Source organism: Grammomys surdaster, unplaced genomic scaffold, assembly GCF_004785775.1.
Source record: "Grammomys surdaster isolate TR1022 unplaced genomic scaffold, NIH_TR_1.0 126131, whole genome shotgun sequence".
NCBI lineage: Eukaryota > Metazoa > Chordata > Mammalia > Rodentia > Muridae > Grammomys > Grammomys surdaster.
In genome coordinates, this window is record NW_021620939.1 from 3,873,676 (window position 1) to 3,892,536 (window position 18,861).

General features: G+C 43.9%; 1 protein-coding gene across 1 annotated transcript in view; it reads left to right on the forward strand.

Annotated features, from left to right (window-relative positions):
* Positions 1-4,541: 4,541 nt before the first annotated feature.
* Positions 4,542-18,861, forward strand: part of Pik3r4 (phosphoinositide-3-kinase regulatory subunit 4) — a 52,720-nt gene continuing 38,400 nt past the window's right edge. The window contains exons 1-6 of the mRNA XM_028756778.1: positions 4,542-4,926; positions 5,796-6,569; positions 10,577-10,710; positions 13,058-13,640; positions 17,002-17,136; positions 18,456-18,677. Coding sequence (XP_028612611.1) covers positions 5,837-6,569; positions 10,577-10,710; positions 13,058-13,640; positions 17,002-17,136; positions 18,456-18,677 — 1,807 coding nt within the window. The 5' untranslated portion in view covers positions 4,542-4,926; positions 5,796-5,836. The remainder of the gene's footprint in view (positions 4,927-5,795; positions 6,570-10,576; positions 10,711-13,057; positions 13,641-17,001; positions 17,137-18,455; positions 18,678-18,861) is intronic.

Genomic DNA, 18,861 nt, shown 5'->3' on the forward strand with positions numbered 1-18,861 from the left:
GAGAGAGAGAGAGAGAGAGAGAGAGAGAGAGAGAGAGAGAGAGAGAGAGAGTGTGGGGTACTGAGAGGACCAGTGAGTGATGTGAGCTGTGGTGGGGAAACTAGGGGTCAATCATGCCTCAGTCTTTAGACCAAGCTGGGAAAGCGTGTGTGTGTGTGTGCGTGTGTGTGTGTGTAGTCTGTCTGTCTGTGTCTCTATGTGTGTCTGTGTATCTGTGTGTGTGTGTCTATGTATGTATGTATGTGTGTGTGTATGTGTCTCTGTGCGTATGTGTATGTCTGTGTGTGAATATGTGTGTGTGTATGCATGTATACACATGTGTATGTGTGTATGTCTCTCTCTCTCCCTCTGTCTGTGTATGTACATGTGTATGTGAGTGTGTGTCTGTGTATGTGTTTCTGTGTGTGTGTGTATTGAGAATCACATTAACACCCCTCTTCCCCTCTCCCAGAGCCACCTCTACCTCTATGCCCCACTCCCAAATTCACACTCCCTTTTTCTTCTTTTGTAACCCACTGAGTCCAATTCGTGCTGCCAGTATGGTTTTTCCTAGTACTGTTTCTTTATTGGAGAGGCGTTTAAAGCATGTACACATGGTATGAATCAGAAATATGATAGCAATGTTAAAATATCTTCTGGCTATCCACAGAAGCATGAGCAACAGTCGGGGGGTGGTGTGGGGGAGGAACATACTTAAAAAAAATGGACTCTTGATTCCCCAGAAGCCACCAGCTGTCTGTAAGCTGAAGACTTTTAGCCTCAAATTGAGGATGCACTTCCAGAATACGATAAACATAGGTGTATTAGGATTCTATTCTTGTAGGTTATTTTTACACAGGGTCTCACTATGTAGCCCTGACTGGGTTAGAACTCACAGAGATCCACTGCCCTCCCTGTGTTGGGATTAAAGGCATGGGACACCACATCCTGCACTATAGTTCTAGTTATTAAAAGACCACTCTAGAAATTAATCTTATCAATAGCAAAGCATTGCATAATTCTTCAAACTACTGAAAGGTAAATAGCAATTTAATACATAAGAAGGTTCAGAAGACCGAAATATACACAGGTAGTTAATATATAGTAACTATATCATTTAAGTGAGAAAGGAGAATGGATCACTGTTGCAGTTTTTGGATAACTGGGTATCTCTGTAGGCAACTATGGGACCTTGTAAGGATAGCTTGATTCTTGGTTGGGCACAGGTCTCGAACCTCAGACCCTGATGGGACAAATCAGGGACAACGGCAGGTGTTTGGCCATGTCCCCAGAACCCAGGGTCCTGACACTCGGTCTAAGATCTCCATTGACCTGCACCTTTCAGTCACGTAGGGCAACGCCTTACCAGCCCCTCCACAAACAGAGGGCATTACTACAGGCCTCAGGCCCTGGAGAGATTTCCATATTAATGAGATACCTAAAGGCCAGAGGGCGTAGCTAATTAAGTATTCTTTCCCAGTCCCTCCTTCTTCCCTATTTTAGTCAGGTCCGCCTCACCTAAGTGGGAGTGCATCCAGATTCAACTACCATCCGTCATGAAAATAAAGCCTGAAAAACCCATGGACTCCCTCGGGTCTTTTGGGGCCTACCGTGGAGGCCCTCCTCTTTAAGCAAGCTAGCCGAGTTTGCTAAGCGAGTTCAGTGAGTCTATCCTGAGGGGTGCAGCCAGAGCTCTCCCTCACCCCCTCGTTTCTCTCAGTCTCCGGGTCGACTCAAGAGCCCCGGCCCGCCCCCCCCCAGACTGAGTTCTCCCCAACACCCGGGCAAGGCACAGTGTGAGAGGAACTCAGTCGAATTTCCCAGTGAACTTCTGCCACTCTGAGCCGTGACAGATGTGCAGGGCCCAATAGGAATCCAAGCCTGCCCTTGAGCCCATATCATTCCCCGCAGGCAATCCCCCCCATTGGATGTCTACTTCAGTAATTTAAGGAAACGAAATGAAACCAAAAAAGACTCAGAGAAATTCATGAAAGAAACATAAAAATAACATTGGATGGATAATGCCTTCCCTATGGAGGTGCTGAAGTTTAAACAGGATGATGGCTGTTTCACCTTCACCCTGGAGCAATGGCATAGCTTGGCACCATCTCACCAGGGGCCAGTGATGATTGGGGGAGGGGGCATTCAAAGAAGAGAGACAAGGAGGGGGTGTAGGGGGAGGTACCATGGAGTTAGCCTGCCCAACTATCTCAAGAGGCATATGTCTTAGGTTTATCAGGTTACTGTCTATGGCTCTTGGGGAACAGTGTGCTTTCCCGTTCCTGAGAAACCAGCATATTCCCTTGGGCAGTGAAGCATTCAGGCACCCTTGTGTTTCTTTGTATGGTCCCTTGGAAGTCAAGGAAGTTTAGCAGCTTGACAAGACAATTGGTCTTAGACATTAATCTTGTGTACCCTGTATGGCTTGCAAGCGTCATTGTATCCTGGCAACTACAACAGTATTGATCCTGACAATTACTGCTGTATTCTGTTTCTGATAAGGCTATAAAAAGTCTGATTGCTAGCAATAAAATTGTCACAGAGCTTGAGTGTTGCTGTGGACCCTGGTTTCAATCCTTTTGTGACCGTGGGTCATCAGGAAGGTACCAAAGATGACCTAACAACTTCCAGATTCATAGTGTAAGAAACCTAGTCAACAATAGTGCTGCCTACTGAGATAAAGAAGAGTGAAAGGAATATTGGCAGGGATGCTTTAAAAAAAATTTAGCTTTGGATTAAAATCTCTTGTGTAGAAGAATACATAATGAATGAATACATTCAAGAATGAATACATAAAGAACTTTTCATTTTCTCTTTCTTTCTTTCTGTTTTTTTTTTTTTTTTTTTTTTTTTGAGACAGGGCATCATATATGTAGCTCAGGCCACAGCTTGTCTGGAACTTCTGATTCTAGCACATCTGCCACTGAGCACTGAGGTTACAGTCAAAGGCCAATACGCCTGATAACATATGAAGAACAGTCACAAGCCACTATGCCTGACCCCATATAAAGAACAATCACAAGCCACCATGCCTAGTCCCATATAAAGGAACTCTTTTTTTTTTTTTTTTTTTTTTTTTTTTTTTTGGTTTGGTTTTTCAAGACAGGGTTTCTCTGTGTAGCCTTGGCTGCCCTGGAACTCACTCTGTAGACTAGGCTGGCCTCGAACTCAGAAATCCACCTGCCTCTGCCTCCCAAGTGCTGGGATTAAAGGCGTGCGGGAGAGGCAGTTCCTCTAAAAAAAGAATTTAACCAGGGGCTTGCTTAAGGTTTCAGAGGGTTAGTCAGTCATCATCTTGGCAGGGATCATAGCAGCTGGCAGGCAAAGGAGCTGAGAGCTACAACCTGGTCAGCAGGAAGAGATAAACACTGGGCCTGGCATAGGCTTTTTAAACCTCAAAGCCTACTCCTAGTGACACACCTCCTCCCACAAGGCCACACCTCCTAATCTTCTAAATAGTCGACCAACTAGGAACTAGATATTCAAATACATGAGCCTTTGGGAGCCACTGTCATTCAAACCAGCACAACAGCAAAAGAAAGTTAGAACCCAGCTCCAGCAAAAACCCATCCAGGAGGTTGGGACAGGAGGATGCCCATTTCAGGCCAGTCTGAAATACAGAATGAGACCTTGCTTTTAAAAATAAAATAAATAAAAAATTAAAACCCATCTATCTTGACACTTTGAAAAATGTTTTTAATTTGATTTTTTTGGACAATCTTACACATACATGTATTATGTGATTATTGTAATCTCCTACCTCTAATTAATCAATACTTTCAAATATATCCTATTTTTTCAAGACCCACTGAGTTTAGGCAGTGAGTTTGGAACTACCCGTTGGAGCCTGGTGGGCACTCAATAGGGATTCAATTTAAGAAAGTGAGTGTTTCTCTCCTAGAATACATTAGAAGCCAAGACTTTATTTAGCACGGAGAGGTAGAGTGCACATTCTTTCCCAACCAATGGTTGACTTAAAGTGCCAGGTGTTGTAGGTTCATTGTAAGCAGTTACTCCTGCTGTGAGGTCATCACTGCTTTGGTTCTGCCACACCCAGATAACTTGTGTGTGTACACACAAAACATACATACATACATACATACATATTTTTGGCAGGGGGAGAGGATCTCTCTTTATAGATAGACTAGCCTCTAACAGAGATCCATCTGCCTCTATCTTCTGAGTAATGAGATTAAAGGTTCGTGGGCTGGAGAGATGGCTCAGCCATTAAAGGCTATGCTCACAACCAAAAATATAAGAGATTAAAGGTTCGTGTCACCCTAACTGTGCACTTTTTAAGCTGATGAACTTTATGACACATAAATTCTCACTCAATAAAGTTTAAATCCAACTTAGTTGAGGAACTAGCTTTTCTAAGTACGTGGATAAGTTTTCTTAGAGCCAGTGGCCCCAGAGGTTAGTGAAGAAAAGCACCTTTTGCTTGGGGCAGCGAGGCCACGCCTCCTTCCCTTGTTACCTAGCAACCGGCTTCCCACTGAACGCTTCCTCAAGCCTCCTTCCGTCACTTCCGTTCTCAACAGGAAGTGAGGTCACTCGGAGGCTTTCCCGGGAGTTCAGCGTTCGCTGCAGGTGAAGTAGTCTTCCTGGACTGGCACTGGCACTGTCCCCGTCCAGGGCTGATGCAAAGGCCCGGGGATCTGGGGACTCGAACACGCGCGGGCCCAGGGCGGCAGGGGAGGAGCCGGCAGCGAGGCTCCTGAGTGTCCGGAGTCCTGAGTGTGTTTGCTCTCCCAGTTGTTCACCCCCAGCTTTAGATATCGGACATGTCTGCGCTTCTCCCCCAACTACCCAGGTCCTGTGTCTGAAAGAAGACCCCTCACAGAAAACATTCTCCTGGCCGACTTCCGTTCACGCCCAGGCCCCTCAGAGCTCTGCCAAGACCTCCCTGGGATCTTTCAGCGACTTTTGAGTTGGCAGAGGCCTGGGGTAAATGTTTCCCTGAGTGCTAAACTGTGGGGTAGGGAGATAGTTCCTGTAAAATATGGGGTAAGGTAACTTGGGGCAGTGTGCATTTTGGCTTACTTTTCTTGAATGTCTCTGACGGGGTTACTTGTTGCAAACTAGAGGTTTAAGAGGAGAGAGACATCACTGCAAGGAGGTTGGCAGGGCCCATTTGATGCTAATTTATAAATCTATCTGACACTCCGAGGACTTAAATGTGATTCTTTTCTTTTAAGCGTTTAATATGTTTCTTACCTGCAAGTAAACTGTAGTTTTCTCAGACAAGGACTGAGTCATAAGGTATTTTAGCGACTTTCATAGATAGTATCCAACAGTACTGAACAGGCTAAAGGTGCAGCCAAACTTTAAAATCTGAATATTAGTGAATACGTGTTTTAACATTTTTAGCTTAATGTTGAAGGGATCACGTTGGGCATGCTGGGATCCCAGCACTTGGGAGGTGGAGGCTAAAGGATCTGGAGTTCAAACTCACCCTCGGCTACATAGAGAGTTCCATGCCAAGCCAGGCTACACAAGACCTTACCTCAAAAATAATAAAATAAAATAAAATAAAATAAAATAAAGCGTTACGGGCATGAATATTTTTAAATGTAGTTTAGCTGCTGGAAAGGATGGCATGAAGTGGCACCACCTTCTTAGATAAAAGTAATAAAATCTGTCTAGATAAATTTTACTGAATTTTGAGACTGCTCTGGGACACACATTCATACACTTAGTAGATAATGGTGCAACTGTCTTTTAGGAAAAGGCCAAATAATGGTGATTTCACTGTTTCTTTGTTTCTTTCCATTTTTTTTTTTATTCTCTCTCCCTCTCCCCATCCTTTTAAATAGGAATTCTGTGTTAACCTGCTGACCCGGAGGTGCTGGTCATTATGGGAAATCAGCTCGCTGGTATTGCTCCTTCCCAGATCCTGTCTGTAGAGAGTTATTTCTCAGACATTCATGACTTTGAATATGATAAGAGCCTGGGAAGTACTCGGTTTTTTAAAGTTGCTCGAGCGAAGCACCGGGAAGGCCTGGTGGTTGTGAAGGTCTTTGCAATTCAAGATCCCACATTGCCCTTAACTAGTTATAAACAGGAGCTGGAGGAACTGAAAATCAGGCTCCATTCTGCACAGAACTGCCTACCTTTCCAGAAAGCAGCAGAAAGAGCATCAGAGAAAGCAGCCATGCTGTTCAGGCAGTATGTGAGAGACAACCTCTACGATCGCATCAGTACCCGCCCGTTCTTAAATAACATCGAGAAGCGATGGATCGCCTTCCAGATCCTGACAGCTGTGGACCAAGCGCACAAATCTGGAGTCCGCCACGGTGACATCAAGACAGAGAATGTGATGGTCACCAGTTGGAACTGGGTTCTCCTAACTGACTTTGCCAGTTTTAAGCCCACTTATCTTCCAGAGGACAACCCAGCAGATTTCAACTACTTCTTTGACACCTCCAGGAGGAGGACTTGCTACATTGCTCCTGAACGTTTCGTTGATGGTGGTATGTTTGCCGCCGAGTTAGAGTACGTGAGAGACCCCTCAACTCCACTTGTAGACCTAAACAGCAATCAGAGAACACGGGGAGAGTTGAAGAGAGCCATGGACATCTTTTCAGCAGGTTTGTGAGTCAGCTAGTTTGCTCATTTTTACTGCCAAACAGATACGTAGCTTTTCGTAAATTGCCCGATTTTCAAAGATTTCTTGCTGTCTTAGACTGTTTCAGACAGATACATGAGTTCCTCACTGGACATGCTTAACTGATGAGGAAATGCAAAACATATACTTGGCAGTGCTGGTGGAGGATGCTGCATGTCAGGTTGAAGAGAGAGGAAAAAGGGTGTTTCACCTCGTGTTTGCCACGGTGGCGATAAGCATAAGTTGCTGTACAGAAGCACACAGTTAAATAAGCCGCTGTGGGAGTGATAGGTCGAGAGGCAGTGTCAGAAGAGGCCTCCGTTAAAGAGATGATAGTCAAACTATCATCCTACAGAGGGACTGGCATTGGCTGTCGTAGTTTGTTTCAGGCAGTGTGTGATGCTCCTCCAAGGCCTCTTTTGAATATTGGTATTTATAGCTGTGCATTTACTCAAAATGCTAGTTGAATCCAATGGAGGTTTTCTTTGTGTATATTCATATGTGTGTGTGTGTGTGTGTGTATTTGTATGTATGTATGTATATGTGTATGTGTATATATGTGTGTATGTATGTAGGCACAGCGAACAGCACCCAAAGAACCAGCCTACTGTTGTTTCGGGCCTCCACACTGGTAAGGTTCCCTGTTCTTTCTTAGTTGTTTTGAGGCAGGGTCTCTCACTGGGCAGGGAGCTTACCATGTAGACTTTGCTGGTCAGTGAACCCCAGAGATCACCCTAGCTCTGTCTTCAGCTCTGGAATTAGAAGCATGAGCCATCCCACCAGCTTTCTTATGCGAATTCTGGGGTTTTAATTCAGGGCCTTTGCAAAGCAAGTACTTTTCTGACTGAGCAGATCCCCTGGCCCATATAATTTTTTTTTGGTTTTCTTTTCTTTCTTTCTTTCTTTTTTTCTTTCTTTCTTTCTTTCTTTCTTTCTTTCTTTCTTTTTTTTTTCTTTTTAAAGATTTATTTATTTATTAATTATATATAAATACATCGTAGCTGTCTTCAGACACACCAGAAGAGGGTATCAGATCTCATTACAGATGGTTGTGAGCCACCATGTGGTTGCTGGGATTTGAACTCAGGACCTCTGGAAGTGCAGTCAGTGCTCTTAACCACTGAGCCATCTCTCCAGCCCTTTTTTTTGTTTTCTTTTCGCAAGCAGTTTTAAACTGTTTTTGACACTTACCAGACCACATCCTAGGTGTAGCTTTTTGAACCAGGAAACAGGATTGCAGAGTAGCACAGTGTAGTGCTTGCTTGGTTGGTGAGTCATTACATTTTCTGGGCAAACGTACATAGCTATCTGTCTAAGTTAGGATTTTACTGCTATGAACAGACACCATGACCAAGGCAACTCTTGTAAGGACAATATTTAATTGGGGCTGGCTTACAGGTTTAGAGGTTCAGTCCATTATCATCAAGACAGGAACATGACAGCATCCAGGCAGGCATGTTGCAGGCAGAGCTGAGAGTTCTACATCTTCATCTGAAGGCTGCTAGCAGAATTCTGACTTCCAGGCAGCCAGGATGAGGGTCTTAAATCCCACACCCACAGTGACACACCTACTCCAGCAAGGCCACACCTACTCCAACAGGGCCACACCTTCCAATAATGCCACTCCCTGGGCCAAGCATATACAAACCATCACACTATGCAGGAATAGTCCTTATCCCTTTGGCCCAGATGGCTCAGCTAGAGTCCTTCATGGCCTACTTGTGTATTTCTTTGAGTGCTTAAGGGGCACACTTCTTGAAGCCCACTCCACAGATGCACTTATGACGGTTGACAGTGGACGTTGGGGTCACCACGTAGCTGATGGCAGAATGGCCCTTTCTTTTCTTGTCACTGATCTTTGCAGGAACTGTTCTGCCAGGCACTACATCCCTGAGCTACGTCGCAGCCCTTGCTACGTTGCCCTGGCTGATCTTTAGCTTGGTTCTGCTTTGGCCTTCCATGTAGCTGGAGTCACAGGCGTGTACCACCACGCTCACTCTTCCCAGGCTCCCTTGTCCCATTTATTATTTAGGAGTCATCTTGCCTACTTTTCTATTGCTGAGATAAAACACAACAGCCAAGTCAATTTAAAAAAGACAGTGTTTAATTTGGCCTTCGGTTTCAGAGGGTCGAGTATACATGCATATCTCTGTGTGTTGGTTTCTTATCTTCTGATGCTACCTGGATTCAGGCAGAGGTTTCCCTAAGGATTTTAATTCTGATTACTTTCCAGAGGCCTCACCTCTGACACCATTGTCAGATTAAGTTTTTCCATCATACCTCACAGTGGGGATCCAGTTCAACACAGGAAGCCTTGGAGTACACTGAAATTTTGTCTAAACCATAGTGTTGAGAGTCATTTTGTGACTTAGCAGAGGTCGTGTCTAGATAGTGTGAATTCTGTAGGCTTCTGAGAATTTGTATTCTGCTGTCATAGGTAGGATGTCATACTGATGCTTATTAGATCTGGTTGGGTTTACAGTGTTGCTTAGAATTTCTATTTCTTGCTTATATATGATGGGTTAAATATTTTATATTACATTTATTTATTTATTTTGACATAATCCTTTATACACACACACACACACCCACAGAGTCAGTGGAAGAGAGCCTGTGAGGGAGTGTTTGGAGGTCAGAGGACAGCTTGTGGGAATGGATTCTCTCCTTCCAGCATGTGGGACTTGGAGATTGAACTTAGGTCATCAGACTTGGTGGCAAGTGCCTTTCCCCTCTGACATACCTTATTGGCCTCAGCACTTGATTTTTTTTTTTTTTTCTTAGAAATAGCTGTTGTTTGAAGTTCTTTATTTTGAAACTAACATTGTATAACTAGGAATTAACCCATTTACTGAATGCTTATTATGTATCAGAATTACCTTAGTTGATAGGGACTTTTCAGTGCACAAAATGGGGGAGACATGGGGTTTGCATTCCAGTAAGGACCGAGATAACTAACAGGCAGGGAAGGTCCATGGCCCACCAGCTGGTCCAGGGAAGAGAGTAGCAGTGAGGGGAAAGGGTGAGGAGGAGTGCAGTGCCTCTTGCAGTCTCGTTTTGTTTTGTTTTCTGAGACGGGATCTCTGTGTAGTCCTAGCTGTCTTGGAAACTCACTCTAAATCAGGCTGGCCTTGAACTCACAGAGGTGTACCTGCCAATGCCTTCCAACCACTGAGATTAAGGATGTGTACTGCCATGCCCAGTGGCTCTAGCAGTTTTAAATAGGTATTAAAAAAGGATTTACTGCTGGTTGACAAAGGTCTAACTAGCGTTCACTAGTACTTAGGGTGAGTATTCTAGGTAGAGGGCCCATCAAGTACAAAGACTGTAGAGTAATTATTTAAGGGTCTCTATATAAGACTTGGTAAGTGTGTGTCAGATAGTGACTCAATAAAATTGCTTTGTACAAAAAAAATTGTTAGTGCTTTTGGGAATGTAGGTACTTAAAAACATTCTTGATTGAAGATTATGTTAGTTCAAAACAATTGAATTATTTCCCCCTTTTTCTCTAGTTTACTCCCACATTTTTTAGCGCTTGGTATATGTTTATAATATTTAACACTACAAGTGAGATGTGTTCATTGGTTATGTTCTGTCTTCCTTTCTAGGAGCGGAGCTTGGCTGAGGTGGGATTTTACCGCTTTGTGCTAGTAGCCCCTGTTATGGACAACACCTACTGTTTGTTTAGTGATGGACAGATGGCTAGCTACTGGTTAGCAGTTCTTATGAACGTAATGCTGTAATTTTTCAGAGGGTTTCTTATGGGTGTTAAGCTCCTTGTTGGTGTGTATGTGTTTTTAGAAAGAGAGAAGGGAATTATTGGCCTTGTAGTTCTCCCCTGCTGATCAAGCACTTAGCCCTCTGCATTGAAGTACAAGTTAAAGTCAGTTTATTTGGGGTTTTGCACTTTGAGTATTCTGATTTGTCTGAATTCTAATAAACATTACATGATCTCTTCATCTCATTCTAATGGAATTGTGTCTGATTTTCCAGGTTGCGTAATAGCTGAACTTTTTACGGAAGGCGTACCTTTGTTTGATCTCTCTCAGCTGTTGGCGTATAGAAATGGACATTTTTTCCCTGAACAAGTGCTAAATAAAATTGAAGATCGCAGTATCAGAGAATTGGTAACTATGCTACAAATATGTGCCATACAGTTTTAATTGACTGTGTTCTAGCTGGCCTGAACTCACTCTGTTAGCTCACTCAGGGCAGGCCTCCTGCCTCAGCCTTCTGGGTGCTAGGATGACAGACAAGACATCCAGTCCCTCCTCCACAACAAATTTGGAATAAAACCTATTACCGATAAATACACCTTTGATACCTCATTAGAAAGAAATGGACTATTTTTTCCCCTCTTAGGCATAAAGCACATCTGACTTTTTTTTTTTTTTTTTTTTTAAAAAGCAGAAACACAGATCTGTTACCTATTGTTCTGTGATCATCTTAACTCTTGGCTTTGGGCAGTTGTGGAAGTGGGCTGTGCCTGTGGGTTTGCATGGCTTTGGAGAGGCTGACCTAGAGAGAACTTGCTCATGAGGCATGCAGAAGACAGACGTCTGCAGTGGAGAGAGGGAGTCATCAGCTTTAGCAGAGCACAGTAACAAGGCGTTTTCTTGTCGAGGCAGATGTGGCCTGTTCTGGAAGTGAGCTGCACAGTCACATGGTTATGGTAGCACAGGGCCGAGGAACTGTGTGCGAGGCCATCTGATCAGATATCTGTGTCTCTGTTCAAGCACATCTTTTAAAAGTGACTGACACTGTGATAGTGACTCTGGGTCACGTAAAAGGTTGTGATGTCTTTAGAGTACTCTGTAGTATTCTAAGTGGGGAAACACACAGTCTGTTTCCTCTTGGCCATGGTAGCTACTACTAGGCCTGGTGGCATAGGTCTGGAGTCTCAGCTACTTAGGAGACTAAGGAAACGGGACCTCAAATTCGAGGCCTGCCTGAGGGTACAGACTGTTGAAGGCCAGTTCAGTGAACTTAGCAAATCCCTGTCTCAAAATAAATAAAACCTGCGAGATGCTGGTCTAGCTCAGGGGTCAGCCCTAGCCTGGAATATGTCTGGTGAGTAAGGAAGATTGAAGAAGGGAGAACATGAGGTCCTGGCCAGCCTGGCCTACATAACAGACTGTCTGAAGAGCAGAGTAAGAAGGGTAACCTTGGAAACAAGATGCTGCAGAGGAAGCTGAGAGGCTCTGGTAAGAAGCACAACTGCCTCCTGCCTCCTCAGAGCTGACACTTGCCTCTCACTTTAGCTGAGCAGCTCTGTGTCTTTGGACTTACATTTTCTTGACTGGAAAGTCCGTTTGTTTATTAATCTTTAAGGCATTAATACAAATGTAAAAGTAATTCTTCGATCTTTTTTTTATATAGTACACTTGATTCCTCTAAGTTCAGTGCTAGTTTCTAGTTTAGAATCCAAAAAGAAAGCCAAACGTAGATATATTTTTATGTATTTTGTGTGTTTGGCTAGTGGAAACATTGAACTGTTTTTTTCTTTTTAATATATTGAAAGAATTTATGTCCTTATATCAGGTATATTATTTCTAGTGTTCACATTTTCTCATGATTTTAAGTATTTTGTTTGTTTAAGATTGTGTGTGTGTGTGTGTATGTGTGTGTACGTGTACGTGTACGTGTACACACATGTATGTGAGTGCAGAGGCCAGAGGTATTAGGTCCCCTGAAGACGCAGTTATGAGGTTGTATGGCACTTGATGTGGGTGCTGGGAGCTGAGCGAGTTCTCTTTTGGTGCTGAGTCTCTCCACCCTACTATCTTATATCATAGACGCGCTAGGACCTAACGCGGGACCTCACGCATCTCTGCCAGCGCTCTATCCTTGAGCTACATCACCAGACCTTTCCTTCTCCTCTCAACTAAACAACACTTCAACCATGTGCCAATCCTTTGGATTTAAGGGAGTGTACTTTAAACCAGAACTCTTAATTGGGGCTCTGAAAATTATCTCAAGAGTTCTGCAATTTCCTCCAGACTCGTGTTATTTTGTGTGTGCAATTGTGTCTATTCATTTTTCTCTGAAGGTTTGTTGCTTTTTAGTAACAAACATTGAACAAACAGATATGACCTCTTATCTACCAGGATATCTGTGGACATTCATGTGTAACATCCCTTGCCTTCTAGGGTGATGAATGCCATAATTAGTTTGTAGTTCTAAAAAAAGGTCAGACAAAGAGAATAATTAGAATTTACTCAGGAATCCCTTAGATCTCATGCAATCGCTTTTGTAACTTTCATCTAGCTTGATTTGGTGTGTGTGTGTGTGTGCGTGTGTACCTGTGTGAGTGCATATAGACAAGATCTTATGCAGTGCAACTGGCCTTCAATTTGTTATTAGCCCTGAAGGCTGGCCTTGCCCAAGCCTCCGGGGTGCGGGCTTCAGGTATGAGCCACCCCATCTGGCTTGCATTTCATGTTCTTAAGTGGATCCTTTTCTCCTTTCATGTAGGTGACCCAGATGATCCATCGTGAGCCAGAAAAGCGTTTGGAAGCTGAGGACTACCTGAAGCAGCAACGAGGAAATGCTTTCCCTGAGATATTTTATACTTTCCTTCAACCTTACATGGCTCAGTTTGCCAAGGAAACCTTTCTCTCTGCAGATGAGCGGATTTTGGTTATTCGTAAAGATTTGGGCAACATAATTCACAACCTCTGTGGACATGATTTGCCAGAAAAAACGGAAGGGGAGTCCAAGGCGAGTGGGCTGGTTGTTCTGGTGTCTGTGATTACGTCCTGCCTGCAGACACTGAAGTCCTGTGACTCCAAACTGGCCGCCTTAGAGCTCCTTCTGCATCTGGCCCCAAGGCTTAGTGTGGAGATCCTTCTGGATCGCATCACTCCCTACCTGTTGCATTTCAGCAATGACTCTGTCCCGAGAGTGCGGGCTGAAGCTCTCAGGACACTCACCAAAGTCCTTGCCCTTGTCCAAGAGGTTCCTCGCAATGATGTCAATATCTATCCAGAGTACATTCTCCCCGGCATAGCCCACCTGGCCCAGGACGACGCTACCATCGTCAGACTGGCCTATGCTGGTAAGAGCTCTTTGTCTAGTTAAAGTTTGCACTTGTTTCTTAAGTACTGACCACCATACCTCTTGGCTTCCTGATTTCTTTGGCAGTTGAGTGTTTGAACTTGGCTTTTGAATTATGAATACATGTGTGCATATGTTAATGTTGATAGCTAATCTATTCCAGGGGCTCAACTTTTGTATATTCTTTTGCATTTAAAATGATTAGAATTATCAGGTGAGGAGGTATACAATGTGGATTCTTTTTTTGTTTGTTTGTTTGTTTGTTTTTGTTTTTGTTTTTTGAGACAGGGTTTCTCTGTGTAGCCCTGGCTGTCCTGGAACTCACTCTGTAGACCAGGCTGGCCTCGAACTCAGAAATCCACCTGTGTCTGCCTCCCAAGTGCTGGGATTAAAGGCATGCGCCACCACTGCCTGGCTACAATGTGGATTCTAACAGTGTGACCTGGAGTAGTTTATTTAGCTGGCAGAAGACTAATGTTTACAAGTACCTGCTCCTGACCTAGAGTTGTAGCCTTTTCAGAGTTTCCCTGAGCACTACTTTTATTTCAGGGGAGAGCATTCTGTTACCATTGAAAAAGATCATGGTGTTGACTGAAACTCTGAGTTAGGTCCCGTCCCCCTTACTTTAGTGCTCAGGATTCCTGGCATCTTGAGGAGTCGGATGTGCCATGAACACCACTTTTTCTACTTAGAATTCTCTCCCACAGAGCCTAGCAGTAAAGACTTATGTTTTTAGCTCCTTGAACTATTTCTGAATACTTACTTCACCATGGGAAATATCACTGAGACATTTACATAATCCATAATTTATATCTATGATCTAATGGAAAATGGACCGTCTGTTTGGAAGTCTTTGTAGATAATGCATAGCACACATGTGGTGATGGTATTGCCGCAGTTTTTATAGCAACTTGCTTATTAGCTTGTTTATGATTTGCCTGTCATTATTAAAAGAATACATGAAAACTGGTTTTAGGATGCTAATTTTATGTCTAGGCACAACCCCAAAGGCTTGGCGGTTGTTGGGTGGTTTCTTGCCGTAAATGTATGTTGTTCCTGGTCTTTCTCATTTGTGTATTGTGGGAGTATAAAGTGAGGCCTAGAAATTCAGGCTCTCTTTAAGACACGTGATTTTATTATTTGTAACAGCCTTGTTTCTTTCATGTATTTGTTTATTTATTTATTCACTTTATATCCCAATTGTTGCCCCTTCTCCCTGTCTCCTCCTCATACAGTCCCTCCCCACAACCTCCATTCCCCATCCCCTTTTCCTCTGAGAGGGTGGAGGCCCTCCCTAGGTATCCCCCTGCCCTGGTGTATCAAGTCTTTGCAGGGCTAGATGCATCCTGTCCCATGAGGCCAGATAAGGCAGCCCAGTTCGGGGGAAGTATTCCACAGACAGACAGCAGCTTTTGGGATAGCCCCTGCTTTAGTAATTCAGGGCCCATATGAAGAGAGAGCTGCTCATCTACGTATGTGCTGGGGTTGGGGAGCTAGGTCCAGCCTGGGTATGCTCTTTGGTTGGTGATTCAGTCTCTGAGAGCCCCCAAAGGTCCAGGGTAGTTGACTCTGTTGGTCTTCTTGTGGAGTTCCTATCCCTTCTGGAGTCCTCAGTCCTTCTCCCAATTCTTCCATAGGAGTCCCCAATCTCTGTCTCTCCCACACACTGAATGTTTGGCTGTGGGTTTCTGCATCTGTTTCAGTCAGTTGCTGTGTGAAGCCTCTCAGAGGACAGTTATGCTAGGCTCCTGTCTGCAAGCATAACAGAGTGTCATTAATACTGTTGGGGACTGGTGCTTGCCCATGGGATGGGTCTCAAGTTGAGCCAGTTATTGGTTGCCCATTCTCTCTGTCTGCCCCATCCTTGTCCCTCCATTTCTTATAGGCAGAACAAATTTTGGGTTGAAAGTTTTGTGGGTGGTTTGGTGTCACTAGGGGTTCTGCCTGACTACAGGAGGTGGTTTCTTCAGGTTCCATGTCCCCATTGCTGTGAGTCTCAGCTCAGGTCACCCCTACAGATGTAGGAGTAAATATAAACAGAAGAATGGCAGTTAGAGAAGATCAGATCAGTGATGGCACATGTGACAGTAGAGGTCAGAATGGGAACTGTGGGTAGTGAAGAGTGTTGGTCAGGCTCGTAGGTCGTCAGAGAAAAGACAGTGCATAGTGCAGCCAGCACTGTCACCCTTTGTCCATGGGAACCTCAGGCTATTGTGTGAATAGCAGTCTGTTGATAGCTGATTCAGTTTAGTAATGGCTTTTTAAGATAGTCAGATTCCTAATTTTTCTGAAGAATCCAAGATTGAGGCTGTGAGCACAGTAAGCTGGTAAGTGGCAGGCTTGAGGAATGAGTCCTGGTCTGTCTGATTCCAGGCCCTGGGTGACATTACTTTGGTACAAAAGTTTCTGTGTTAGTCTAATAACTTTCTAACTGGCAGGATACCTTTAAAGGCTAGCTCTGGAGTTAAGTATTTTTTGCTCATTAGAAATACTTTATTTTAGGCTGGGCGGTGGTGGCGCATGCCTTTAATCCCAGCACTTGGGAGGCAGAGGCAAGCGGATTTCTGAGTTCGAGGCCAGCCTGGTCTTCAGAGTGAATTCCAGGACAGCCAGGGCTACACAGAGAAACCCTGTCTTGAAAAACAAACATACAAACAACAATAAGATTGCTGGAGAGATGGCTCAGCCATTAAGAGCACTGACTGCTCTTCCAGAGGTCCTGAGTTCAATTTCCAGCAACCACATGGTGGCTCACAACCATGTAATGAAATCTGATACCCTCTTCTGGTGTGGCTGAAGAGAGCTACAGAGCACTTATATAAATAAAATAAAATAAATAAATCTTTGCCAGGCAGTGGTGGTGCACGCCTTTAATCCCAGCACTTAGGAGGCAGAGGCAGGTGGATTTCTGAGTTCGAGGCCAGCCTGGTCTCCAGAGTGAGTTCCAGGACAGCCCAGGCTATAAAGAGAAACCCTGTCTCGAAAAACCAAAAAAAAAAAAAAAAAAAAAGGAAAAGAAATACTTTATTTTAGTTTCTGCAAATGCAAAATTCTTTTGTTCTTTAGAGATCAACATAGATTATGAGATCATTATAGAAACTGATTAAAGGCTAACTTTCAAAATCCTGCTTTTCTTCTAGGATTTATTAGTATTTAGATGTATAAAGACTTAGGGATTCCAGGCCTAATGGTGACCTGTAGTTACCAGCATTCTGGAGGTAGAAGCAGGAGGATCTCCAGTTTGAGGCCACTTGGATACACAAGGACCCTGTCTCAAAAAAGTTAAAGGACTTTGGGAGGAAAAGTTATAAGCAGCATGAAAATTTGAGGTTGTGATTGTAACTGTTCTTCTGGTATCATAGAAAACATAGCTCTATTGGCTGAGACGGCTCTGCGATTCCTGGAACTAGTGCAGCTAAAAACTCTCAACATGGAGAACGAGCCGGATAGTGAAGAGGTGGATGAAGCCACGCGCCCTAACGGAGACTATGACACAGGTTGTGTTATTTCCCCTCTTAAAATCCTCGCCATTTACACCACTAATTGTAACGTGTAAAAGCTGTCATTTGTGACTCTCCTGTAAGGTGGAGGAGCAGTGGGTATTAGGATGGGAAGGGCCCCTGGCACATTATCCTGTCTGTCCTCACACACTGTTAACTGCCACTCACTGCTGTGGAGTTGCATGAGCAGTAAAGCTGGCCAAATTGGGTGCTTTGTGCTAACTAATGGAATCACCATCGTTGAAGGACCTAAACCTTTTCGTCTTGCATGAGTCATGTTGAGTATCCCTGATCATTTAGTAATTAGTATCTCGGGTTTACGTATAAAGTTCCTCATTTATAAAGAAACACCTGTGATGGTGACCTCACGGAGGCCAGTGGCTTATGTTTCTCTGTCTCTAAAAAAACTTAACAGCTTCTTAGTCAAAGATTCAGAAGTAGAATTGAGTCCTTTCTGTGCTGGTTTAAGGTAGGATCTACTAGTGAAAATCTAGTTTATACATTTGTTTGCATGCAGCCCTGAGCAGAGGAGGATGGCTTTGCCCCCTTCATTCAGCTGAGCAGTGGTTAAGCACATGCTGTACTCCAGGCAGCTAGTAGCAGTGGGGAAATGGCAAGAACCAACCAGTGTTCTCAGACATGGGCTTTAGCAAGGGCAAGACAAGACAACCAGGTGGCTAAATAAGGATGAGTAGAGAAGAAGTCTGCACAGACTGTATAGAGAACTTATGATATATTCTATGGATAGATATATATGTCTGTCTGTCTGTCCGTCCGTCCGTCCGTCCATCCATCCATCCATCCATCCATCCATCCATCCATCCATCCAGCTTTTTAAAAGTTACATGCTGAGCCAGTCTGGTTCTTCAATGGCCTTGTGAATGTTGATCTTTGGGGAGGTAATGAACTCTCCTTTCTGGTGCTTCCTCCTGCATTTCATCTTGAGATCATAAACAGAGAGCTGTTTTGTGAGATGGTAGCTGCTGTCCCAGCGTTGACTGTGGAGATGATTTTCATTGTCTCACCTGTAGACCTTTGAACAGTGGAATAGCTTAGCAAATACAGGGTTTGTGTGGAAGCTTCTGCGATCATTCTGTTACTCCACTAAGTAAGAAAGAAGACAGGGCTGGCTGTGCCTGGGTCATACCTGTAATTTCATCACTTGGGAGGCCAAATAGAATTGTGAGTTCAAGGCTGAACAACCAGTTCCAAGACAGCCTGAGCTGCATAGCAAGACTGTCTCAGCTCAAATACCAAAATTCAAAATACTTGGTCTGCATGTGTGGGTGAAAACTGATCCTTCTTTCTTGTTTTAGAGCTCCAGGCCTTACATGAGATGGTCCAGCAGAAGGTCGTCACTTTGTTAAGTGACCCTGAGAATATTGTGAAACAGACATTGATGGAGAATGGGATCACACGCTTGTGCGTCTTCTTCGGACGCCAGAAGGCCAACGACGTTCTGTTGTCCCACATGATCACTTTCCTAAATGATAAGAATGATTGGCATCTGCGTGGAGCTTTCTTTGATAGCATAGTCGGTATGTCTTTTTAAAGTCATATTTTAGATTATAAAGTGCCCTCTCAAACCCTTCCATTGGTTTGGAAGATAGGTAATGATATTACTAAGTTTTGTTTAATGAATGGTTCCTATTATTTCTGTCAGTCTTCATGCTCCTTTGCAGTATAACTGATTGGGGAGCGGCTTAATTGATCAGTGTTACA